Here is a 20,345-nt window from a genome sequence, read left to right on the forward strand (position 1 = left end):
CGCAGGCCCGGCGCCGGAAGCGCGCGCTGCTGCAGCCGCGGCGTGTCAGTGGGGAAGGAGGGAGCCGGCGAGCGAAGCCGCGGACGGGGGCGCGAAGATGGCGGCCTTCTCCGGTGCGTCGGTGGAGGCTGGGGCTGGCGTGGGCGGCTCGCGGCACGCCTCGGCCCTGGGGCAGCGGGAGGGGAGCTTCGGGGGCGGGCACAGACAGGTGCGGAGCGCACAGGAGGGCGCTGTCCGCTGCAGCTCCCCGCGCTGCGGGGTCAGAGGCGACCTCCCGGAGACGGGGTGCTCGCGGCTCAGGTCGGGGAGCTCGTTTCTCTCCGGGTGCTGGCCGGGACGGTGCTCTCCCTGCTCTTTCTTTTCTATCGGTCTCCGCTTGGCATTCCTGCTGGTGCACGGTCGGCTGCAGACACGAGCGGCGGCTTAACCCTAGCCGCTCTCGGACGCCTAGGCCTCCCGCCTCTTTGACGTGGCAGTGGCCTTTTGGGAACCCTTTTCTGGTCGCAGGTCCTTTGGGCTTGGCCAGGCTGAGAAGCAACAAGACGTGGGGAGGGGTCATTTGGGAAAATGATGATCCTGCCACTGTCCGGTTTTTTTAGGCCCCCCCCCCCCCCAAAAAAAAAGTCAGGCATAAACCTGATCTTTATTTGTTGTTAAACGCTATTATATCGACGTTAACTTTAGATGCGAAACTAAAGGGAAAGCATTTTCATTCACGTAACACTAGCCCAATATAAATTTTGAAAATTACTTGTTATTTATTTGCAGTGTGATACCCTTTATTCCAAGTGGGATTCGATGTGGCTTATCGAACCCAGCAGTTGACGTCTTTATCCGCCCTTTAGGCACCCAAAGAATTACAGAGTTGTAATTAGTTTTAAAGATTCTAACCTTGATAAATTGATGTAGCAATAAATTATCAAGTTGGGCCTACTATCTGTTAAATGTTCTTAGCCTTATTAAGATGACTTTAGATATTGTATGTTTTTCTGTTTTCCCCTGTAGGAGTATTATGAATTCCAGATCTCTAGTTATGCCAGAGGATTTCTGACTTTTTTAGTTACATCTCCTAATAGGAGTGAAGGGGAAATCTACTCAGAGTGGTTACTGTTTCTTTTCCTCTCTCTCTCTCCTAAAACGAGATTTTAGAGCCAACGTCTGTAGAATAGGTTGTCATTTTATAGGTTCATGTCTTTGGGAGTTGTCCACATTTCAGGAAGGTTAGGATAAAGGACTGGAAGAAGAGTCTGTGATATGATGAAATAAAGACAAAAGTAGAATTAAAGAATATGAATATTCCTGTTTTTTCCTTAACTGTTTAAAAAGCATTATCCTTAAAGATGACATGCTTTCAAAGAAAACAAGGAGAGAACATGACCAGAATGGGACAAGAAGTTGTCTGGAATTTGCTGAAAGCAGTCTGTGATTGCTGCTTGTAATTTAACAGTTTTGTGAGCAGTGTCATCATGCAGTATTCTGTATGCAGCATATTTAAGATCATTAGTCCCTTTTTTCAAGCGCTTTGCATTTTAGGAGAGAGAATATAGCCAGATTCTATAATGGATTTTGGACGTGACCGGCGCCATTGTGCACACAGTAAGCACAAAATAGTCACTGTCCTCATCCAAAATCCATCATTCTAATGTAGGTAATTCTTAGAAAGGTTTGCCTGGATATGCAGCTTTAGATCGTGATTAGTTTCTGTATCTGTGGATTTTTCTGGGGGAGATTTAGAGTGAGGAGAGTTTTCTTTTTGAAAATGATGATTCTTGTCACCTGATGCAAAAAAAAGTAGCTACTTTTGTAAAGAATATATTCAGTTTGTAGATTTGCTTTATTCCTTTGCACAAACAATGAAGAAATACAAAATTTCAAAATTGCTTATTTCTGGGGCTTGACAATACTTGAATATTGTTCATTTTTATAGGAATATATGTTTTTGTACTGATAATAATAAAAGCTTCATTTTATAAATGCAGACTTAAAATAAAAATTACTTCTCATTTGGAAGGAAAGTTTAAGTAATCCAGCTAACTACTCCATGTACAACTACCCTCTGTAGTTTGAGAAGTGACAAAATCCAGTCAGGAACAACCCAATCTACTCATTTAGGACTGGCTTGAAGTAGAATTATTTAAATATGTATACATTTAAGAAAAGAGCTGTTCTTCAGCTGACATTTCCATTTGCCCAAGTTTTCACCACTGGCACCTCCCTCATCGGTTAGCCAGAACTTCCATATGACTACCAATAAACGTGGGCTCTCTCCACTTGTCTGTTCATTTTTCTCAGATTGCTGAAGATGTGCACATGGTCCTGGAATAGCCAAGGCATATAACTGCTGCATTATCTCTAAATGAAACAACCAGGATGCAGGTCTAGAACTCTAACTCTGGCAGATTTTTCTTTAGTTGTAGGAGGTAAACAAACCCTGATGGTTACTATGCATTAACTGACAACTATGTGCCAGATGCATTATGTTATTATTATCTCTAATCTTCCTAAAGTCCTACAAGGTAGGTAATAGAAGGTAGGTAATTCTGAGTGGAGAAAACAGATTTAGCATTGCCTAAGGTCAATTGCTAGTAAGTGAAAACTTGGATTTGAATTCATGTCTTTCTCCAAAACTTACACTCTTTCATCAATGCCACAGTCAGCAGGTATGATATAATTGAACAGTAATTGAAAAAAACATTTTAAAAACATTTATTGAAACATAATTGTACATATCTATGGGGTTCAACGTTGACTATCCATACCTGTGTGCAATGTGTGATTCTCAAATCAGGGTAATTAGTACATTCAGTGTTACACAATGTATCATTTTTAAGGAACAGTAATTTAAGAGCAATTTGATTTATAGTAAGTTTCATATGTATGGTTTTTAAAGTTAGTTTTTACTTTCAGAGATGGGTGTTATGCCTGAGATTGCTCAAGCTGTGGAAGAGATGGATTGGCTGTAAGTACCTAAAGCTTAAATGCACCTGTGACAAGGATTTTAATAATTTAAACAGTTGTTAGTGATTTTATCAAATACTTTTGGGTCTAGTTGGGTAAGTGAAATTCAGTTTTTCTTGTGATTTTCTAAATTATGGAAAGTTTCCTTTTTAATCTTGATATATTTCTAGCTAAAAAGATTGGCTATATTTACCAAATAAATTTCTCTTTTAGACTTATAAGTTTAACATGACTTAATTAGCTTAGGTGATTTTTTTTTTTTTTCCTGAACTAAAGTTTTTCAAATGTGATTCTTTCAGTCTTCCAACTGATATCCAGGCTGAATCTATCCCACTGATCCTAGGAGGAGGTGATGTACTGATGGTATGTTTAAATTTGATGAGGTGGTTGGAAGCTGGGGACACACAGTGCTGGGGCTGGCTGTAATCCACTTGAAGAACTCCATAGACTTAAAAGTGATATTTTTACCAAATTAATTTGATTTATTCACAAACATTTATGATACATATACAGTCATGTGACACATAGTGACGTTTCTTTCAACGACAGACCACATATATGATGGCGTTCCCATAACATTATAATGGCTATACTATATGCCTAGGTGTGTAGGAGGCTGTACCATCTATGTTTGTGTAACTACACTCTATCATGTTTGCAAATTGACACAATTGCCACACAATGTATTTCTCAGAAGGTATTGCCGTCTTTAAGCGACTCATGACTATACCGTATTCAGAACATTTGGTAGGAGCTGTGGAAACACAAGATGAAGAAAATGCAGTTTTTACCCTTAAGAAGCTTAAACCAAGTAGGGTAGTAAATAAATATCATATAAGAGAGAATGTGGCACCTGCATAAGAGATGCTGAATACTGCAAGATCCAAGTGGGATTCCAGTTATCCTGCTGCTTGAAGAATAAGGACTGCTTGGAGGAAGTAGATTTTTGATAAAGGAAGATGAAAGAGAAATACTATCTAGATGGAGAGAGCATCAACAAAAACATTGAATAGGAGAATGCAGGATGTGATCCTGGAATAGTTCAGTTAGTAGCATAAAATGCATGTGTGGCTGGGGGAGGGGATGGAGGGTTGTAACAAGGTAAAACGGGAAATATATAGTGGGTCACATTATTTGGGCTCTTAAGTGTCAAAGAATTTGGGTATTTGTTGACAGTTTAGCAGGGGTGTTACATGGTTAGAATTGTGTTTTTATGAAGACCAGTTTGGTAGCAGATTGTAGTATAGCTGTGTGGGATTACATGGTATTAGGATGCTCTTGTGATAATATAGGTTAGAATGATGAGGGCTTCAGTTTGAATGGCAGCAATGAGAAGGGACAGGGGTGAGCAGATTCTTAATGGAATGGGAGAGATGACAAGATTAGCAAACAGTCAAAATTGACTGAGAAGCCAGAGTAATCTGGAGGCACTATGAACATAAAGGTAGCTAGTCAAATGCTAAAGATTTCTTCATGGTGTCATTTTAATTTGACTTCTTTAATTGACAACTTAAAAATCAACTTTTTCCCCCATTCAGGCTGCAGAAACAGGAAGTGGAAAAACTGGTGTAAGTAATAAATTTAAGTTGACTTACTTTGTAAGAGTTGAATTTTAAAGTAGCTTTGAACAGTAGCTTTTACTCTGAAATATTTAATGAAGCAACCACTTCTAAAACATGGAATTTATTGCTTGCCATTGAGAATGATATTTTTGTTGCCTGCTAATTGTGAAGATCTGCAAAAGAGTATGGCTTTAAGAATATAGTTTTAAACTGGTCTTGGAGAAAGAGTTACAGTATCTTTAGCGTTTATACTCACTTCTGAATTTGAATGCAATGGCTCTTATAATAAAGAGGTTGTAAATAAAAGTTGATCTCCTATTGGCCTACACTAGAGAAACAGTTTGTCAGATGGCATGGTATTTTTCCTTAGGTACCTTCTTAAGGTCCTCATTGTTTACTGTTTTGGGCTGTCAGCTGGCTCCTATTTCCTTCATTCAGTCACCTCTTTGTTATTTTACTGATATTTTGGGTTTGAGTAACTGAAATTGGAGCAGCAGTCTGGAATATGTGTAATTAATGTGTAAGCATAACTTTTGTCATGTATATTGATTATTAAACTGCTATTAATAGCTGAATACTGATGTAGTGAACTTTTGTTTCTTTGGTAGGCTTTTAGTATTCCAGTTATCCAGATAGTTTATGAGACTCTGAAGGATCAACAAGAAGGCAAAAAAGGAAAAACAACAATTAAAACTGGTGGTTCAGGTAATTTTTATAAATTGATATTTCCTTTTGTATAAATCAGTGATTCTCATTCCTGGCATTTAGAAGTATGAGATTTGCATATGCATTTCCATTGTCAATATCTGGGGGGTGGTATTAGAATTGGGCTATGCATTTTTATTGTCAATATGGGGGGGTATGGTATTGGAATTTGGAAACCAGGGATACAAAATGTCATTTAGAGCCTAAACAGTGAAATACTAACGATGCTCCTTTTGAGAAAACACTGGTATTTTGGAAATCACATTTAGTTATTTTAGAGTTTTTCTAAACCTTATAACTTTTTATGCCTGATATTAAAGATAAATTGGTACAACATTTTACAGAGGTATTAAGGAAGGATTTTACAAATAATTTTTGCAGTAAAAACCTAATGGTGGGAAATGTTGCCTTACACAGGGAAAAGAGACATGCTTTTTTCTCTAAGATAAGAAAGAAGGAGCCTAGGAAATTAAAGTGTAAAATGTAAATTTTAAAGTCAGTTTTTTATTTTCAGTGCCATCTACATGGAGATTGGTCCTTTTATTGGGTTCTGATCTTGTCTGTACTGTGAACAATCTTGCTTTAATTTCTTTATATTTATATTGTTTCTGTTAAAAGGATTCCAAATTCCATTCTATCTTAATTACTGTGGTTTTGCTATATTTTGTTATATTTGTTATATTTTAACAAGATTTATTTTATATTTTAAGTCACTTTTGTTTCATGATACAAAATAGGATTGTGACAAAATAGCAAGCTAAAGTAGAGTGAACTTGGCATATCAGCATTTGCTTTTCAGTTTGAAAGTAATAATGTTACATAGTTCATAGAATGAACTCATTAGTGAGATAGATAATGAGTATAACTATTTAGACAATTGGCCTGTTCTAAAATTGTTTCAGAACTTGTAACAACTATATGCTATTATTTATGAAAGATGGTGATAAAAGAGAATACTTCTTTAGGAAGGTAACAGAATGGTAATCATTCTAAAAGTCATGTTCTACGAGGAATAAAGAAACTAGATATTTAAATAGGGAGAAGAAGTAAAAACAGGAGATAGTATAAAGTGTTTAAGCTGATGATAAATATCTTTTGACTAGAAATAATCTAGAAAGGATTTCTACCATGGATGGGAAGTTGGGCTAGAAAACATGTAGGGTTCCCTTTACCTATTACAATTCTTTGATTATCTATAGACTATTAAAATGTTTCAAAAAAGGAAAATATCAATCCCATAAAAGTGAGGAGGAAAAATATGTGACTTTTGAATGTGGTAATGAATTGTTTAAGATAGAAGACTTTTTTTTTTTTTTTGGTGGCAGCTAGCTGGTACCAGGAGCCCAATCTTTGACCTTGGAGTTACAAGGCTGTGCTCTAACCAACTGAGCTAACCAGCCAGCCCTTGCTTTTCCGTTAATAATGATAAAAAGATAATTAGGCCCTGAAATGTTGGTCAGTTATTTCCATTGTGATTGAAATCAACGAGTTAGCTAAACTTCATGTTATCAGTAATGTAGTAGTTAGGACAAAGATCAGTGTCATCTGATACGAAGCACACTGAAGCAGGTAAGGAAAAAAGAAAGGTTTTAGTCCCAGGTAGGCCAGTGATTATTATCTTTTACGTGTTTCCATTTTCAATTTCAGTTTTGCCTTTAATGAAAACAGTAACAGTTTTAATTGTATATTCTAAATAATGTATAAAACTATATTGAAACTAGAGGATTTAGATATCATATAATTTTTTTTATAGAGCATTTTTAATTTCATATGTTTGTGAGTAACTTTTTAAATTTTAATTTGTTTAGTGCTTAACAAATGGCAAATGAACCCATATGATAGAGGATCTGCTTTTGGTAAGTGGATAGATTTTACCACCTCATAAAAATAATATTTGAGAATATCAAGAAAATTATGAAAAGGTATATATAGTACATGAAAATTTAATTCACCAGATGTTAGAATATATTCACTACAATTAAACAGTATAGTACTGGCATAGGAATAGACAGTGGAAAATAATGGAAATAAATCCCAGTGTATATGAGAAGTTAATGGAGGAAAAAAAAATAGTATTTTGTTTTAGTGGGGAAAAAGTATGATTTATTCAGTAAAGAGTGCTGGCACAATTGATCCATCTGGAGCAATATAAAATTGACTTCTATCTCATACCATAATTAGAAATAAATTTCATATGTATTTAAGACTTAAAAATATATATAAATTTAAGTGTAGAAAACCACATGTGCAATTTAGTGGTGGAACTTTTCTAACCCAAGTAAGAAACTCAGAAATTGTTAGAGAGGATAGGTATATTTGTATAAAATTTTTTTAAAATGTGGAAAACATATCATAAAAAAGTCAATAGACAAATAATAGATATAGAAAGAATACTTGCAATATTGATGAAAGATAAAGAATAATTATAAATTGGCAAGGGTTGTTTATGTAGATAGTAGATAAAGTACTTTCTGTTTTGGTAAGAAAGATAACAATCAATAAGGAAGATGGGCAAAGAATATTAATAGGCAATTTATAGAAGAACAAGTCCAAATGGCCAATAAACATGCAAAGATCAAACTCACAGATAGTAGAGATGTGGAAAATAAAATTATACTGAGATATTGCTTTGTACCCATCTGATTGGCAGCAATTCAACAGAGTGATGACTGACTTATGAATTAATTGCCTTTCTGGAAAACAGCTTGGCTTTACCTATTAAAATTAAAAATAGACACTCGTGGAGGGTCTAGCTCATTAGAATAAAAGCACGATTATGCCAAGATATATGTACAAAGCTGTTTGTTGCACAAGGACTGTTGTGTAACCATTACGAAGAAGGAGTCAGAACTGTAGAGCTGACTCCGAGGAATTTTCATGAGGGGTTGATGATTGAGAAAAGCAGGATGCAGAGAAATGTAGGACGGGCATGAGGAATCATGCACCACTTCCCCCCAAAAAACCATTAAAAAACAAAAACTGCTGCTTTCCACCATATGATATCTAATTTAGATAAAAGTTTATGTCTGTAGATATGCATAAAGAAGTTTAAATATAAAAATTTTAGGGATTTGCCGTTGCTAGGGAACTTTTCAAAAAGTTCATAGTTTTATATAATTTAGTATACACGAGTAAGAATTTGTAATTTGAATAATCTCTGAAAGGTGAAGTAAGATGTGTGATGAGGTGCTTTTTTAAAGTTTGTTCTACATTTAGTTGTGAACATGAACCAGGATGGAAGTCACAATTTCTTTCTAGTATAGACAAAAGGTAAATCCTAAAACAAATAAGTATCTACTATGTGGATATCACCGTGACTGACCACAATGTATAATATAGAACCTCATCTTTTAGAGTCTGAATATTAGCAGATAACAAATACATGTTTGTTTATCCATGCTTTTTCCCATTATGGTGTCTGGATGCATGGATTGGGGAACAAGCCAGAGACAATTCCTGTTACCTTTTAATATAGTAGTCACTCAAGCTCTAATTTAAGTACATAATCAGAGCAACAAATACTGATGTTCTCTGTATCCTTGAGAACCAATTTTTTTAAAAAGACTCTAAAGAATAATTGTCTGAACACATTTGTGTTGATGATGTAGCTACTGTTAGTGCAAGTCAGGATAGGGGCTGTGTTAATTCCTTTCTAGGCTTGTTTCTATAAAATCTTGTCCTAGTATACAATATATAAACTAGCATGCAACATAGCCAAGGGCATCCAGGGGCTGGATAAGAGCAATTACTGTTTGGGAAAATACTGTTATCACTCAGGGATCAGCAAGTCTCAGTCTCTGGAACATTGCAACAAGTCAAGGAATTATCTGATTAGTGAGACTGAATGATATTTATTTCAGAATACATGATTTATAAAACCTGAACTGATGTGTTTTTCTTTGCTTTTTCTCAAATCCAGCAATTGGGTCAGATGGTCTTTGTTGTCAAAGCAGAGAAGTAAAGGAATGGCATGGGTGTAGAGCTACTAAAGGATTAATGAAAGGTATTTGAACTGCATTTGTACTTGTATCAACTTTTGAGACAATGTATGAATACATGAACTTCTTTAGCTTTAAATCAAGGATCTGAAAAGATTTTTAATAGTGTAGAAAGACCTACAATTCTTCATTTGTTACATACAAATTGTAATTGAGAAATAATGGGAAAGTGGCTACATGGAAAATTAATTATATGTGTGTAATTTATATAAATCTCAAAAGTATTTTGCCCTTATAGGGAAGCACTACTATGAAGTATCATGTCATGACCAAGGACTCTGCAGAGTTGGGTGGTCTTCCATGCAGGCTTCATTAGACCTAGGTAAGCCTTTCTAAAATAAGTGAATTGATGGATTTACATTTGTGGGTTGTTAATATATTATTATTTTGGGAAGCAAAATAATAAACTTGACTATAAAAAGTTTCTGTTTTAGAGACACGTAAATAATATTTATCTGTACCCCACCCTTTTCCAAAAAAGATTTGAGGTAACTTAGAAAAAAGTACATTTAAGAGGATACTTCAAAAAGTTTGTATAAAAATGGATCTAAAAGGTAATATGTATCCTTCCATGAACTTTTTGAAGTACCCTTGTATATAACAGTATGAAATCAGGGAGAATAAAATTTAAAAAGTGAATGGAGTCTGGGTAAAGTCAGTTTGCATGAGTGTGTGCCACACCGTACTGCATAGATGCTTCAAGTTATTGTAAATTTGCCTCTGAATTTCTTAGTGGCAAAGGCAAAAGCTGTTGTACTGTCTCGTGTGTTCATAGCGTTACAGGGTCTCCATAGGCTAAAAACTGTTCAGTTGTTTGCAGGGTTCAGAAACTTGGGGGAATTTTTTTCCTGTGGTTTCCTGAAGTGGAGCTATCATAATACAATGTGAATAAAATTACTTTTTTTATAGGGCTTTTAATTTTATGTTTACTCTTAAATCTAGGTACTGACAAGTTTGGATTTGGCTTTGGTGGAACAGGAAAGAAATCCCATAACAAGCAGTTTGATAATTATGGAGAGGTAAGCTATTATGTTATTGATTTAAACATAGCATTGGTAAATTTTCTTGCATACCTGATCACTCATGACACAACTGAGGGTATAAAAATGATTCTCAAAATGAAGTAGGTTTTTTGTTTATAGTATTTTCCACAGAAAGTACAGATTTAGCCTTCAGTGAAGAAATATTACAAAACTGGATAAATACGTAGTAATTACAATTTTTCTTTTATGCCATTTTTAGCCCTTCCAAAATATATTGTCTTTTGTTTTTACCTCATTTTGATTTTGACTTTGGCTTTAATACATATGTTATTCTCATTTTTTATTTTGGATCATGGTGAATCTAAATATAGTTAATTTAGGTGAGCCTAAGTCCATAGTTAATGTGGATGAATCTCAATATATGGATTCAAAAAGGCTTGTTAGATGCTTCTACTGTTATATGAGGGTATTTCAAAAAGTTCATGGAAAGATCCATATTATCTTTTAATTCTATTGTTCCACAAACTTTTTGAACTATTCTCATATATGTTATATGCTCTACTATGCATTTTTAGCACCTACATTAGCACTTCAAGGAATTATTTTGAAATACTAACACATACTTTTTGTACTTGTAATTTTGAACTTGTAATTTCATTTAAGATTTTGCTTTCTATTAATAGCAAATTAATAGACCCTCTGGTTTTCTAGGAATTCACTATGCACGATACCATTGGATGTTACCTAGATATAGACAAAGGGCATGTCAAGTTCTCGAAAAATGGTAAGCTCTTATCTATCTTGTTAGTGAAAAGACGTGTGTTATTAAATATGAGGGTACTTCAAAAAGTCCGTGGAAAGATTTGTGTTATCTTTTAATTTTTGTTTTTCTTTTTTTGTGTGATTTTTTTTTTTTTTTATCTCCTCACCTTTTTTAGTTCTCTTCCCTCTCTCCCTGCTTTTCATTTGAACAAATATTTATTGAACATTTGCTATGGGCTAGGTATCCTGGTAAGTGCTAGAGACACAGCAGAAAATGGAGTAGACAAACATATTTACTTCTGTGGGGCTTGCATACTGGTGGGGATTGATGGATATATAAATGATATGTTAGGTGATAATAAGTACCATGGAGGAGAGTATAAAGGAGGGGAAGGGAGTGGAGAGTGATAGCTGTCTGGGGGTGTGTGCCTATAGAAATAGGATGGTCAGACAAGGCTTCATGAGGTGACATGTGAGTAGAAATGTGAATGAGCTGGGTGGTGGAATGTTAGATCAGGAGGCAGCAAGGCCAGGCCACATAGGGCCACATAGCGCCACATAGGCTGTGATGCAAACTTCGGTTTTTATTTTGGGTAAGTTGGGAAGCCATTATAATTTCGAGCAGAGGAGTGGCATCATCTGTCTTTAGTTTAATAGTATGCGGTGTTGGAATGAGACTGGGTGATGGCAGTAGGCAGGGAGCGATTTAGATACTAGGAGTCCACTTTGGAGCATTTACATTTGAGATACTTAATAGACATGTAAGTGCTGAAATCAAGTCAGTAGTTCAATGTGTAAGTCAGGAGTTCAGGACTGGAATAACATCTTTGAGAATCATTGGCTTACAGATAATATTTAAAGCCATAGGAATGGATGAGAGCTCCTAGGGAATGATAGTAGATAAATAGAAGAGATCTGAGACCTGGGTTCTTGCTGTTAGAAGTTGGCCAATTATGGAAAATCCAGCAGAGGAGAATGAGGAGGAAAGCCAGGAGGAGGAGAACCAAGAGGACATAGGGTCCTGCAGTCCAGGTGAAGAGAGTGTTTTGAGGAGGAGGGAGCCATCAAATTGTGTCCAATGCTGCTGCTGAGTCTAGTCTGGAAAGATGAGGAATGAGGATTAACCACTGGATTTGGCAAGTGGAGAGCTTTAATGCGCTTGACAGAGAACTGTTTTGATGGAGCAAGGGGGTGGGTGAAGGGAGCCTGAATGGGAACCACTTCAATAGAGAATGGGATGAAAGGAAGTAGACGCAGTGAATATGGAAATCTGGGAGTCTTACTACAAAGGGGAGAAGAAAAACAAAAGGTAAATGGAGGGAGAGATGGACTCAAGGAAGGTTTGCTTGTGTTTTAACATGGGAGTGTTTGTATGCTCTGGAATGTAATGGAAGTGATCGGGTAGGCAGGGAATAATTAAAAGTGTGGAGGGGGAGAGGGGACAGTTTAAGGAGTAAAGTTAAAAAGTGAGGATGCTGGCCTTAGGCAGCACAATTTACGCATGGTAACATGAGGGAAAGCATGAATGCAGGTAGGTTGGTAGATTTGGTGGTGTAAGCATGTGGAAATTTTTTTCTGATTGTTTCAATTGTTCTTTCTTTCTTTTTCTTTTTTAAAGGAAAAGAACTTGGTCTGGCATTTGAAATACCATCACATATGAAAAACCAAGCCCTCTTTCCTGCCTGTGTTTTGAAGGTAATAAGAATCTGGTTAGAAAAATTTTGTTGTGATTATCAGCTGCTTATTTTTTTTTTTAATTGGTTGTGAATATTCATGGGGTAAATTGTCACCACTCATGCCTAAGGTGTGATGCCCAGATCCATACTGGCAGCATGCCCATTACCACAAATTGTGATTATACCCTGTGTCCTCCACCCAATTATTCCTCCAATTATCCCCAGCCCCTCTCCCCATCCCCCTTTCCCCACTCCACTTTGTATCACTACGTATGTTCTCTCCCTCTGCAAGTCCAACACACCCCTGTGGTCTTTCTTTTCTTCCTTCTTTCTCTCTTAGCTCACACTTATGAGTGAGTACATATGGTACTTATCTGTGCTTTGCTTATTTCACTCAATATAAGTTTCTCCAAGCTCATCCATGTTGTTGCAAATGGGAGAATTTCATTCTTTTTTTTGCTTAATCTTCATAATATTGTATTGAGCAGTTTGCTAATAGGGTAAGAATTTTAATTTTCTCCTTTATTCAATCAATGCTAGAATGCTGAATTAAAATTTAACTTCGGTGAAGAAGAATTTAAGTTTCCACCAAAAGATGGTTTTGTTGCTCTTTCCAAGGCACCGGATAATTACGTTGTCAAATCACAGCACACAGGTATTGCACCTGAGAGGGTAAAGATTTCTAGAATGGGGCACTGGTGAAAACTGCAGGAAGTAAGGCTTCTTCTAGTGGGTTACATAGGCCTCCCTTGCTAGTTTAGTCACACATCTTTATTTAACACGTTGGTAAAATTTAGTTTCAAAACCTTCATAATTTCTAAGTATTTGGTTTCAGTTTAGACATTTTGGGATCCCAATCACAGTTGTGACGATATGTAATATATATAGAATGTGTGCTGATTTAGTGCCATGGCACTGTGATAAGTGTTTCATGTGGATTATTATTCACAACAACCCTATGAGATAGTACTCTTCCCATTTAAAAAGAACCTGAGAAATAGGGACTTGAAGTAACTTGCCCAAGGTCACAGAGCAAATAAGTGGTAGAACTGAATTCAAATTCAAGCAGTTTTACTCTAGAGCTCATACTCTTACCTCTTGTACTGCTTAATATGTTTTACTTATTTAAAGTAAGTACATTCTATAGCTTATTTACTTTATCACAGAACAAGTGGGTCATTTTTACAGACATATTAATCACTTACAGTTATTCCAAGTAGATTTAATTTAAAGAAGGCTTAGTTCATTTTAGGAATCTTGCCTTTATTTTAATTTGTTTGACTGTCTCTTATACTTTTTGACAATTATTATTTAAAATTTTGATACTGGAATATTTGCACTTGTGTTTTACAAATAATGGTATTTTGAAGTATGATTTGAGTATGTTCTAAATTTTTCTATTTTTTTAAGGTAATGCACAGGTGTCACAAACTAAGTTTCTCCCAAATGCTCCAAAAGCTCTCATCGTTGAACCCTCCCGGGAGTTAGCTGAACAAACTTTGAATAACATCAAGCAGTTTAAGAAATATATTGATAATCCTAAATTAAGGTAAATCTTCCTTTGTGCTCAAATTCCTATTGTTTTTAGGTTTGAGGTGTTTTGGAAGAAGGGTGAGGTAGAAAAAATTAGGTAGAAATTCAGTATGTATGCATAATACATGTGTGTGAATGTGTAAAGATTACTTAATTTTGATATTTAGTAATAATTAGTTTATATAAAATTCCCTTTTTTTGGTAAGTGATGTTTGCTTAAAAAAAAAAAAAAAAAAAGCAAATTGAGATATTGAGATTTTTCCTGTGTCTCTTACATGAAAAGTCATGGTTAGTCAAACAGTATTGGAGTAAAAATTAATTTTTTAAAAGGAGCATTTCATTCAACTTAGCTACATTTCATCACTTTGTTTGTATAGAAAATGTACTGCTCTATTTCTAGCATGTTGGTAAACTTAACTTGATGAGGTTGATTCTAGACTGCCCCAGTGGTGGCTTTCTTCCCTTTGGGCATTCAGACTGGTCACTATCTAATTACAGGGCTCTTTCTGCTTGCTCAGTAGCAATCCCTTTTAATTTGAGGAAGGCTATACCATATAAGTAAACTACTCTGTCAGTTGATTTGACTCTTAATTTTTGTCATTTTTTCTTTTAATTACTTTTAAAATTGAAATATAATTCACATACCATGAAACTCACCATTTAAAAGTGCACAATTCAGTGGTTTTTAGTTTATTTACAAGGTTGTGCACCACTATCTAATTCCAGAAGCTTTGAATTTTTTTGACATCACAAAGGCCTGTCTTTAGTATTGATCCTATAAGTTGTACAGATTTAAGGACAAATTATACTAGGTAAAATAATATCAAATTTTGTTTTGAAGATTGATGCATGTCACTCATTCAGCAAATAGTACTCAAATGACTACTATGTGTGAAGTCTTAGTCTAGGGATCAGGGCCATATCAATGAGAATTAGTCTTTGCTTTCACAGAATTAAGTGTGGGAGTGTGGGATAATGTGGAGGAGAGAGAAACAAGTGTAATAAATGCTTTGAGCTTGCAATAGGGAAAGCCACTACAGCAGGATGTAACCAGGGCATCTGCTTAGAATAAGAGACTCAGAAATTTCTTTATAAGAGTGTTTCTGGAAGAATGTAAAATGTTAGTATGAATTGATTTTTGAGCTGTGATTATGTGTAAAAATTAACATGCCTATAGTCAAAAGCTGGTAGGGAGGATGAATAATAAATAAATTTATTGGTTAAGATGGTTAAGTTATAGGTTACTCATTTGGTATTCAATACAAATGAGCCTTCTCCTTCCTTTAAAACCCAGCTGAAATGCAGATTTTTCTATGAAGCTAACCTAGCTGCTCCAGCTCAATCCTTTCTCCCTCTTCTGATACCACTGACTGTATGTATTTATTGTCTGCTAAATTTAAAGGGACAAATATATCTGATTATGAAGATGGATAAGAGTAAAGTATTGTTGGAGAAGAAATGATAGATTTAGGACAATAATTTCCAAACCTAGGAACTTGGGCTCTTTGTTGCTTTGCCTCACACGGATTTTTCACCTCTGTTCCCCTGGGTGACAGAGGTGCAAAGGATTACTCAAAGCCCATTTCTTCTGATCAGTGAGAGACCCCGAAGAGGTTAATTTCCTGGAACCCTCAAGAAAGAGGCATTCCTTCCTTTGGAAATTAACCCCAAAATGGGGTTCTCTCCCTGCATTTATTCTCCAGACCAGGAATTTACATAAAAACATAGGTGGGGTTATGGCTAAGTATAGTTTAACAATGTAGGCTGGTAACATCAGTGAAACAAGCAAAGTAACATTCCATAGTGCAATTTGCAAAAGTTTGAGTCAATCCACCAACAAAAGCTTGATCTTAGCAAACATTTTCCTTCCCTACAGCAATTTCCCCAGTATTTTACATATCAATCAAGTAACTTGTCTGTCCTTGAGCCAGCAACTTTGCTGTGTTACAAAGACTTTAGCCTGAGAAAAGTTTCCTGTCTTTTGCAATGTTAACATTTCTATATGTAATTCCAAAAGGTTAGGCTAAACCTGAGACTACAAGGCTTTAGAAAATAGGCCCTGTGAAATACATTTGCTTTAGAAATGTTAATGTTCTTTACACACTTTATTTAAAAATACACATTTATTGGTCCCCTCCCATGGATGTACTGAATTAGAATTTGCAGGAAACAGAAATTAAAGTCTTTTTTTTGTTTTGTTTTTTAAAAGAAGAAAATCAGCTCCAGGTGATTTATGTAGCCAATCTTTCATCTGATATTGCTTGATTTAGGAAACATAATGGCTCTAGTGTGGTAGATGGTTAGGGAATGTGCCAAGATAAAGACGTTCATAGACTGGAAAGCTTTCTTTCTTTTTTTTTTTTTTTTTTTTGTATTAAGTTTTACTGTCTAAATTGCTTAAGATGAAGGTAGGCAACCATCAAGCCAATTTTTAATGAGTCATAGAGTTATAAAACTTAGAGTTAACATGTCATGCATTTTCTTAGTGTTTTCCAATATTTTTTAAGTGACTAATCAAATAAAATAAGAATAAAATTAATAAAGGAAGACACTTGGTAGATACTTCTGATTGAAATTTATCTGGCTGCCTCAGGAAGTAATTTTGCCTGCTGTTTATTAAAAGGAGATAATCTTTTTGTAAATAGCTTTATTGAGATATAATTCACATCATAAAATTCACCCTTTAAAGTAAACTAGTTTTGATTATATTCACAGACTTGAATATAATTACCATCACCAAACAAATTTTAGAATATTTTCATCACCCCAAAATGAAACACTGTACCCATTAGCAGTCAGTTCCATTTCCCCCTAACCTTTCCATCCCTAAGCAACCACTAATTTATTTTCTGTCCCTCTAGATTTGCCTTTTCTGGACATTTTATATAAATGGAGTTGTACAATATATGGTCTTTTCTGACTGGCTTCTTTCACTTAGCATAATGTTTTCAAGGTTCATCCATTTTGCAACATGTACCAGTACTTCATTCCTTTTTATTGCCAAAAAGTATTCTGTTGTGTGGATAATACCACATTTTGGTTTATCTGTTCATCAGTCGATGGACATTTGGGTTGTCCACCACCACTGGGTTTTTAGCTACTATGCTATGAGCATTTTTATACAAGTTTTTGTGTGGACATATGTTTCCACTTCTCCTTGGCATATACTTAGGAGTGCAATTGCTGGCCATGTGGTAACTTCATGTTTAACATTTTCAGAAACCACCAAACTGTTTTCCAAAGTGAATGCACCATTTTACATTGCTACTAGCGATGTATGAGGGTTTGTATTTCTCCACAGCCTCGCCAACCCATTACCTGTCTTTTTGAATATAGCCATCCTAGTGGGTATGAAGTGATATGTTGTTGTGGTTTTGATTTGCATTTCCCTAATAGCTAATAATGTTGAACATCTTTTCATGTATTTTTTTGCCATTTGTATATCTTTTTTGGAGAAACATCTGTTCAAATCTTTTGTTTACTTTTCAGTTGGGGTATTTTTCTTTTTATTGTTGAGTTGGAAGAGTTCTTTATATATTCTGATATATATTCTATGTATTAGGTATATGATTTGCAAATATTTTTTCCCATTCTTTGAGTGGTCATTTTACTCTCTCGATAGTGTCCTTTGAAGTTCTTAATGTTGATGAAGTTCAATTTATTGTCACCTCTCCCAGGGTGATGGAGACACAAAGGATTACTCAAAGCCCATTTCTTCTGAGCAGTGAGAGTCCCCAAAGGGGTTAATTCCCAGGAACTCTCAAGAGAGAAGCATTCCTCCTCTGAAAATAACACCGAACTAGGGTCTTCTCTCAGTATTTATTCTCCAGGCCAGAAAGTTACAGAAAAGAAACATAGGTGGTTACAAAAGAACAGTAAGATAATTGTCATGGCAACAATCATTAGGTGTGGCTGCACCAAGGACATCTGCCCTTAGAGCCAGTAATTTTGCTGTGTTACAATTCTTTATCTACAACAGAGACTTTAGCCCAGGGAAAGTTTCCTGTCTTTCACAAGCTTAACATTTCTATGTGTAACTTTAAAAAGTTAGGCTATACCTGAAACTACAGAGCCTTGGAAGCTAGGCACTGTGGAATACATTTGCTTTATTAATGTTAGTATACTCCACACTTTATATAATTTTTAATTTTTTCACTGCATTTTTGGTGTTCTAAGTTAGGCTTTGCCTAACTCAAGTTGTGAAAATCTACTCCTGTGTTTTCTTCTAAGAGTTTTATAGTTTTAGGTCCTACATTAAGGTCTATGATCCATTTTGAGTTAATTTTTGTGTATGATGTGAGGAAGGGGTTTAACCTCAGTCTCTTGTATGCACACATCCACTTGTCTCAGCACCATTTGTTGAAATGAGAAAAATTCAAATAACACAAAAAGGTATAGTGAAAAGTAAGTCTTCTTTCACTTCATCCCTTGGTTTCTAGTTATCCTTCCTGGAGGCAACCTATTTAAATTGATTTTTAGCTATTCTTTGAGAGATATTTTATACAAATATAAGTACGTATGTCTGAAAAGGTGGGCTAGAACCAGATTTTAGAGGACCTTGAGTTATCCTAATATAGAAGGATGTGTAGATGAAGACTAACTTTTTCTGTGTTCCAAGCTTTCACATTCTCCTGTTACTTTACTATGCTTTAGCATTATATATGGCTGTTGGGAATGAAGTGTTCTGTTTCCACCCTTCTCCAGACTTACTTTATTGTGGATTCTTTCTCAGTTACTTTCTCAACCTTAATTTCTACCTAAAAGAATTGGATACAGATCAAACATTGTAAAGCAGACTTTAATCTTTCTTCTACATTATCATTCTGATAATTATTTCAGGGAGCTTCTGATAATTGGAGGTGTTGCAGCACGGGATCAGCTCTCTGTTTTGGATAATGGGGTAAGCTGTATTTTTGATTTCTAAAATGTAACATATAGTTTTGTTTTATTTCAAGAAAAATCAAATAAGCCTGAAGTTAACACAAGGTCAGAACAGTACATTTGTTCCAAGACATCTTGTGAGTGCACCTTTTCTTTCTCCAGAAGTATACATAACAGTAGTCTCTTCTAAACCCTTAGTGCAAAATTCCAGCATACATGCATTTTTTTGTTTGTTTACCCTTTAAGCACCCAAGAATTTCCTTTTAGCTTTCATGAATAAGAGCCATTCTTTTGTGGGATAATTGATAAAGAAGAAACTGGATTTAAGAACAAAAATTGAGGTAAAGTAGATTGCAGAGAAAGATAGAAGTTTTTGCAGCGACCCTTGGGAAGGCTGAATAATGTTAAGACAGTTGACTGGTTCCAGGGAGGAGAGAGATGAATTCAAATATATGTAAGAAGAAGTCTTAAAGACTGTGTGTGCTCAGACATGCAAGATTGTGTGATACCCATCATTGGGGCAGAAGTTTGGGAAATTCTTAACTATGTTCATCAATTCTGTGAAGGTAGGAATTTTCTCCTTACAAATATCTTTTTTATTTCCTTTCCTAAATATTTAGTCATTTAATCTAAACCACCTGATACTGAGTCATGGTGAGCAATTATGTGCTCCCTCCAATTCTGTTGATGCCCCTGTCAAACTAAATTTTATGCTGAATGGACTTTAGATTTGACCTGGTATGGCATATCAAGAACAAGGAATCATATTACTGTACTTATTAATATTATTCTAAGATGGGAAATATATTGCTTTGGTATGTTTTTATTTAGTGTATTTATATATATATATATATATACATTTATATATATATTTATATTTACATTTATATTTAAATTTCAAATACATCAGTATTGTGTTTCATTTTAGTGGTTGCAAGAGATATTTGATAGGTTCATTCCCAGTCTTGATTCCTCAAACCCAAACCTATTTTTCGTATAAGATGTATTAAGTTTCTCCACTCATATTTTCCAGCTACAGAGCTTTTAAGGGATTAGATCTGTTTTCATCAGTGTATCTCAAAATCTGAAGCCAGTGGCAAAGTAAAGGCAGTGTTATTCCACAGCTTTTTGGCAGAATTCAATTCTGTTTTTCTTAGGAGATCTAGTATGTTCTCTTTCTGTTCTTTCTACCTTACATTCTTTACTTCTGTCATCCTCCACCATTTTCTGCTTCAGCGTTAGCCCTGCATTCTATTCTGTCTTAGGTTGAGGCAGAAGTCAGCTTTG

The 20,345-nt window shown here is 35.3% G+C and overlaps 1 protein-coding gene across 1 annotated transcript in view; it reads left to right on the top strand.

Annotated features, from left to right (window-relative positions):
- Nucleotides 1-12: 12 nt before the first annotated feature.
- Nucleotides 13-20,345, top strand: part of DDX1 (DEAD-box helicase 1) — a 35,425-nt gene continuing 15,092 nt past the window's right edge. Inside the window, exons 1-14 of the mRNA XM_063078135.1 lie at nucleotides 13-113; nucleotides 2,908-2,959; nucleotides 3,258-3,321; nucleotides 4,497-4,526; nucleotides 5,129-5,225; nucleotides 7,034-7,081; nucleotides 9,145-9,228; nucleotides 9,462-9,545; nucleotides 10,166-10,242; nucleotides 10,918-10,990; nucleotides 12,587-12,663; nucleotides 13,185-13,299; nucleotides 14,055-14,193; nucleotides 19,017-19,077. Of these exons, the coding sequence (XP_062934205.1) occupies nucleotides 98-113; nucleotides 2,908-2,959; nucleotides 3,258-3,321; nucleotides 4,497-4,526; nucleotides 5,129-5,225; nucleotides 7,034-7,081; nucleotides 9,145-9,228; nucleotides 9,462-9,545; nucleotides 10,166-10,242; nucleotides 10,918-10,990; nucleotides 12,587-12,663; nucleotides 13,185-13,299; nucleotides 14,055-14,193; nucleotides 19,017-19,077 (1,017 nt within the window). The 5' untranslated portion in view covers nucleotides 13-97. The remainder of the gene's footprint in view (nucleotides 114-2,907; nucleotides 2,960-3,257; nucleotides 3,322-4,496; nucleotides 4,527-5,128; nucleotides 5,226-7,033; nucleotides 7,082-9,144; nucleotides 9,229-9,461; nucleotides 9,546-10,165; nucleotides 10,243-10,917; nucleotides 10,991-12,586; nucleotides 12,664-13,184; nucleotides 13,300-14,054; nucleotides 14,194-19,016; nucleotides 19,078-20,345) is intronic.

The sequence above is a fragment of the Cynocephalus volans genome, chromosome 14, assembly GCF_027409185.1.
Source record: "Cynocephalus volans isolate mCynVol1 chromosome 14, mCynVol1.pri, whole genome shotgun sequence".
NCBI classification, from domain to species: domain Eukaryota; kingdom Metazoa; phylum Chordata; class Mammalia; order Dermoptera; family Cynocephalidae; genus Cynocephalus; species Cynocephalus volans.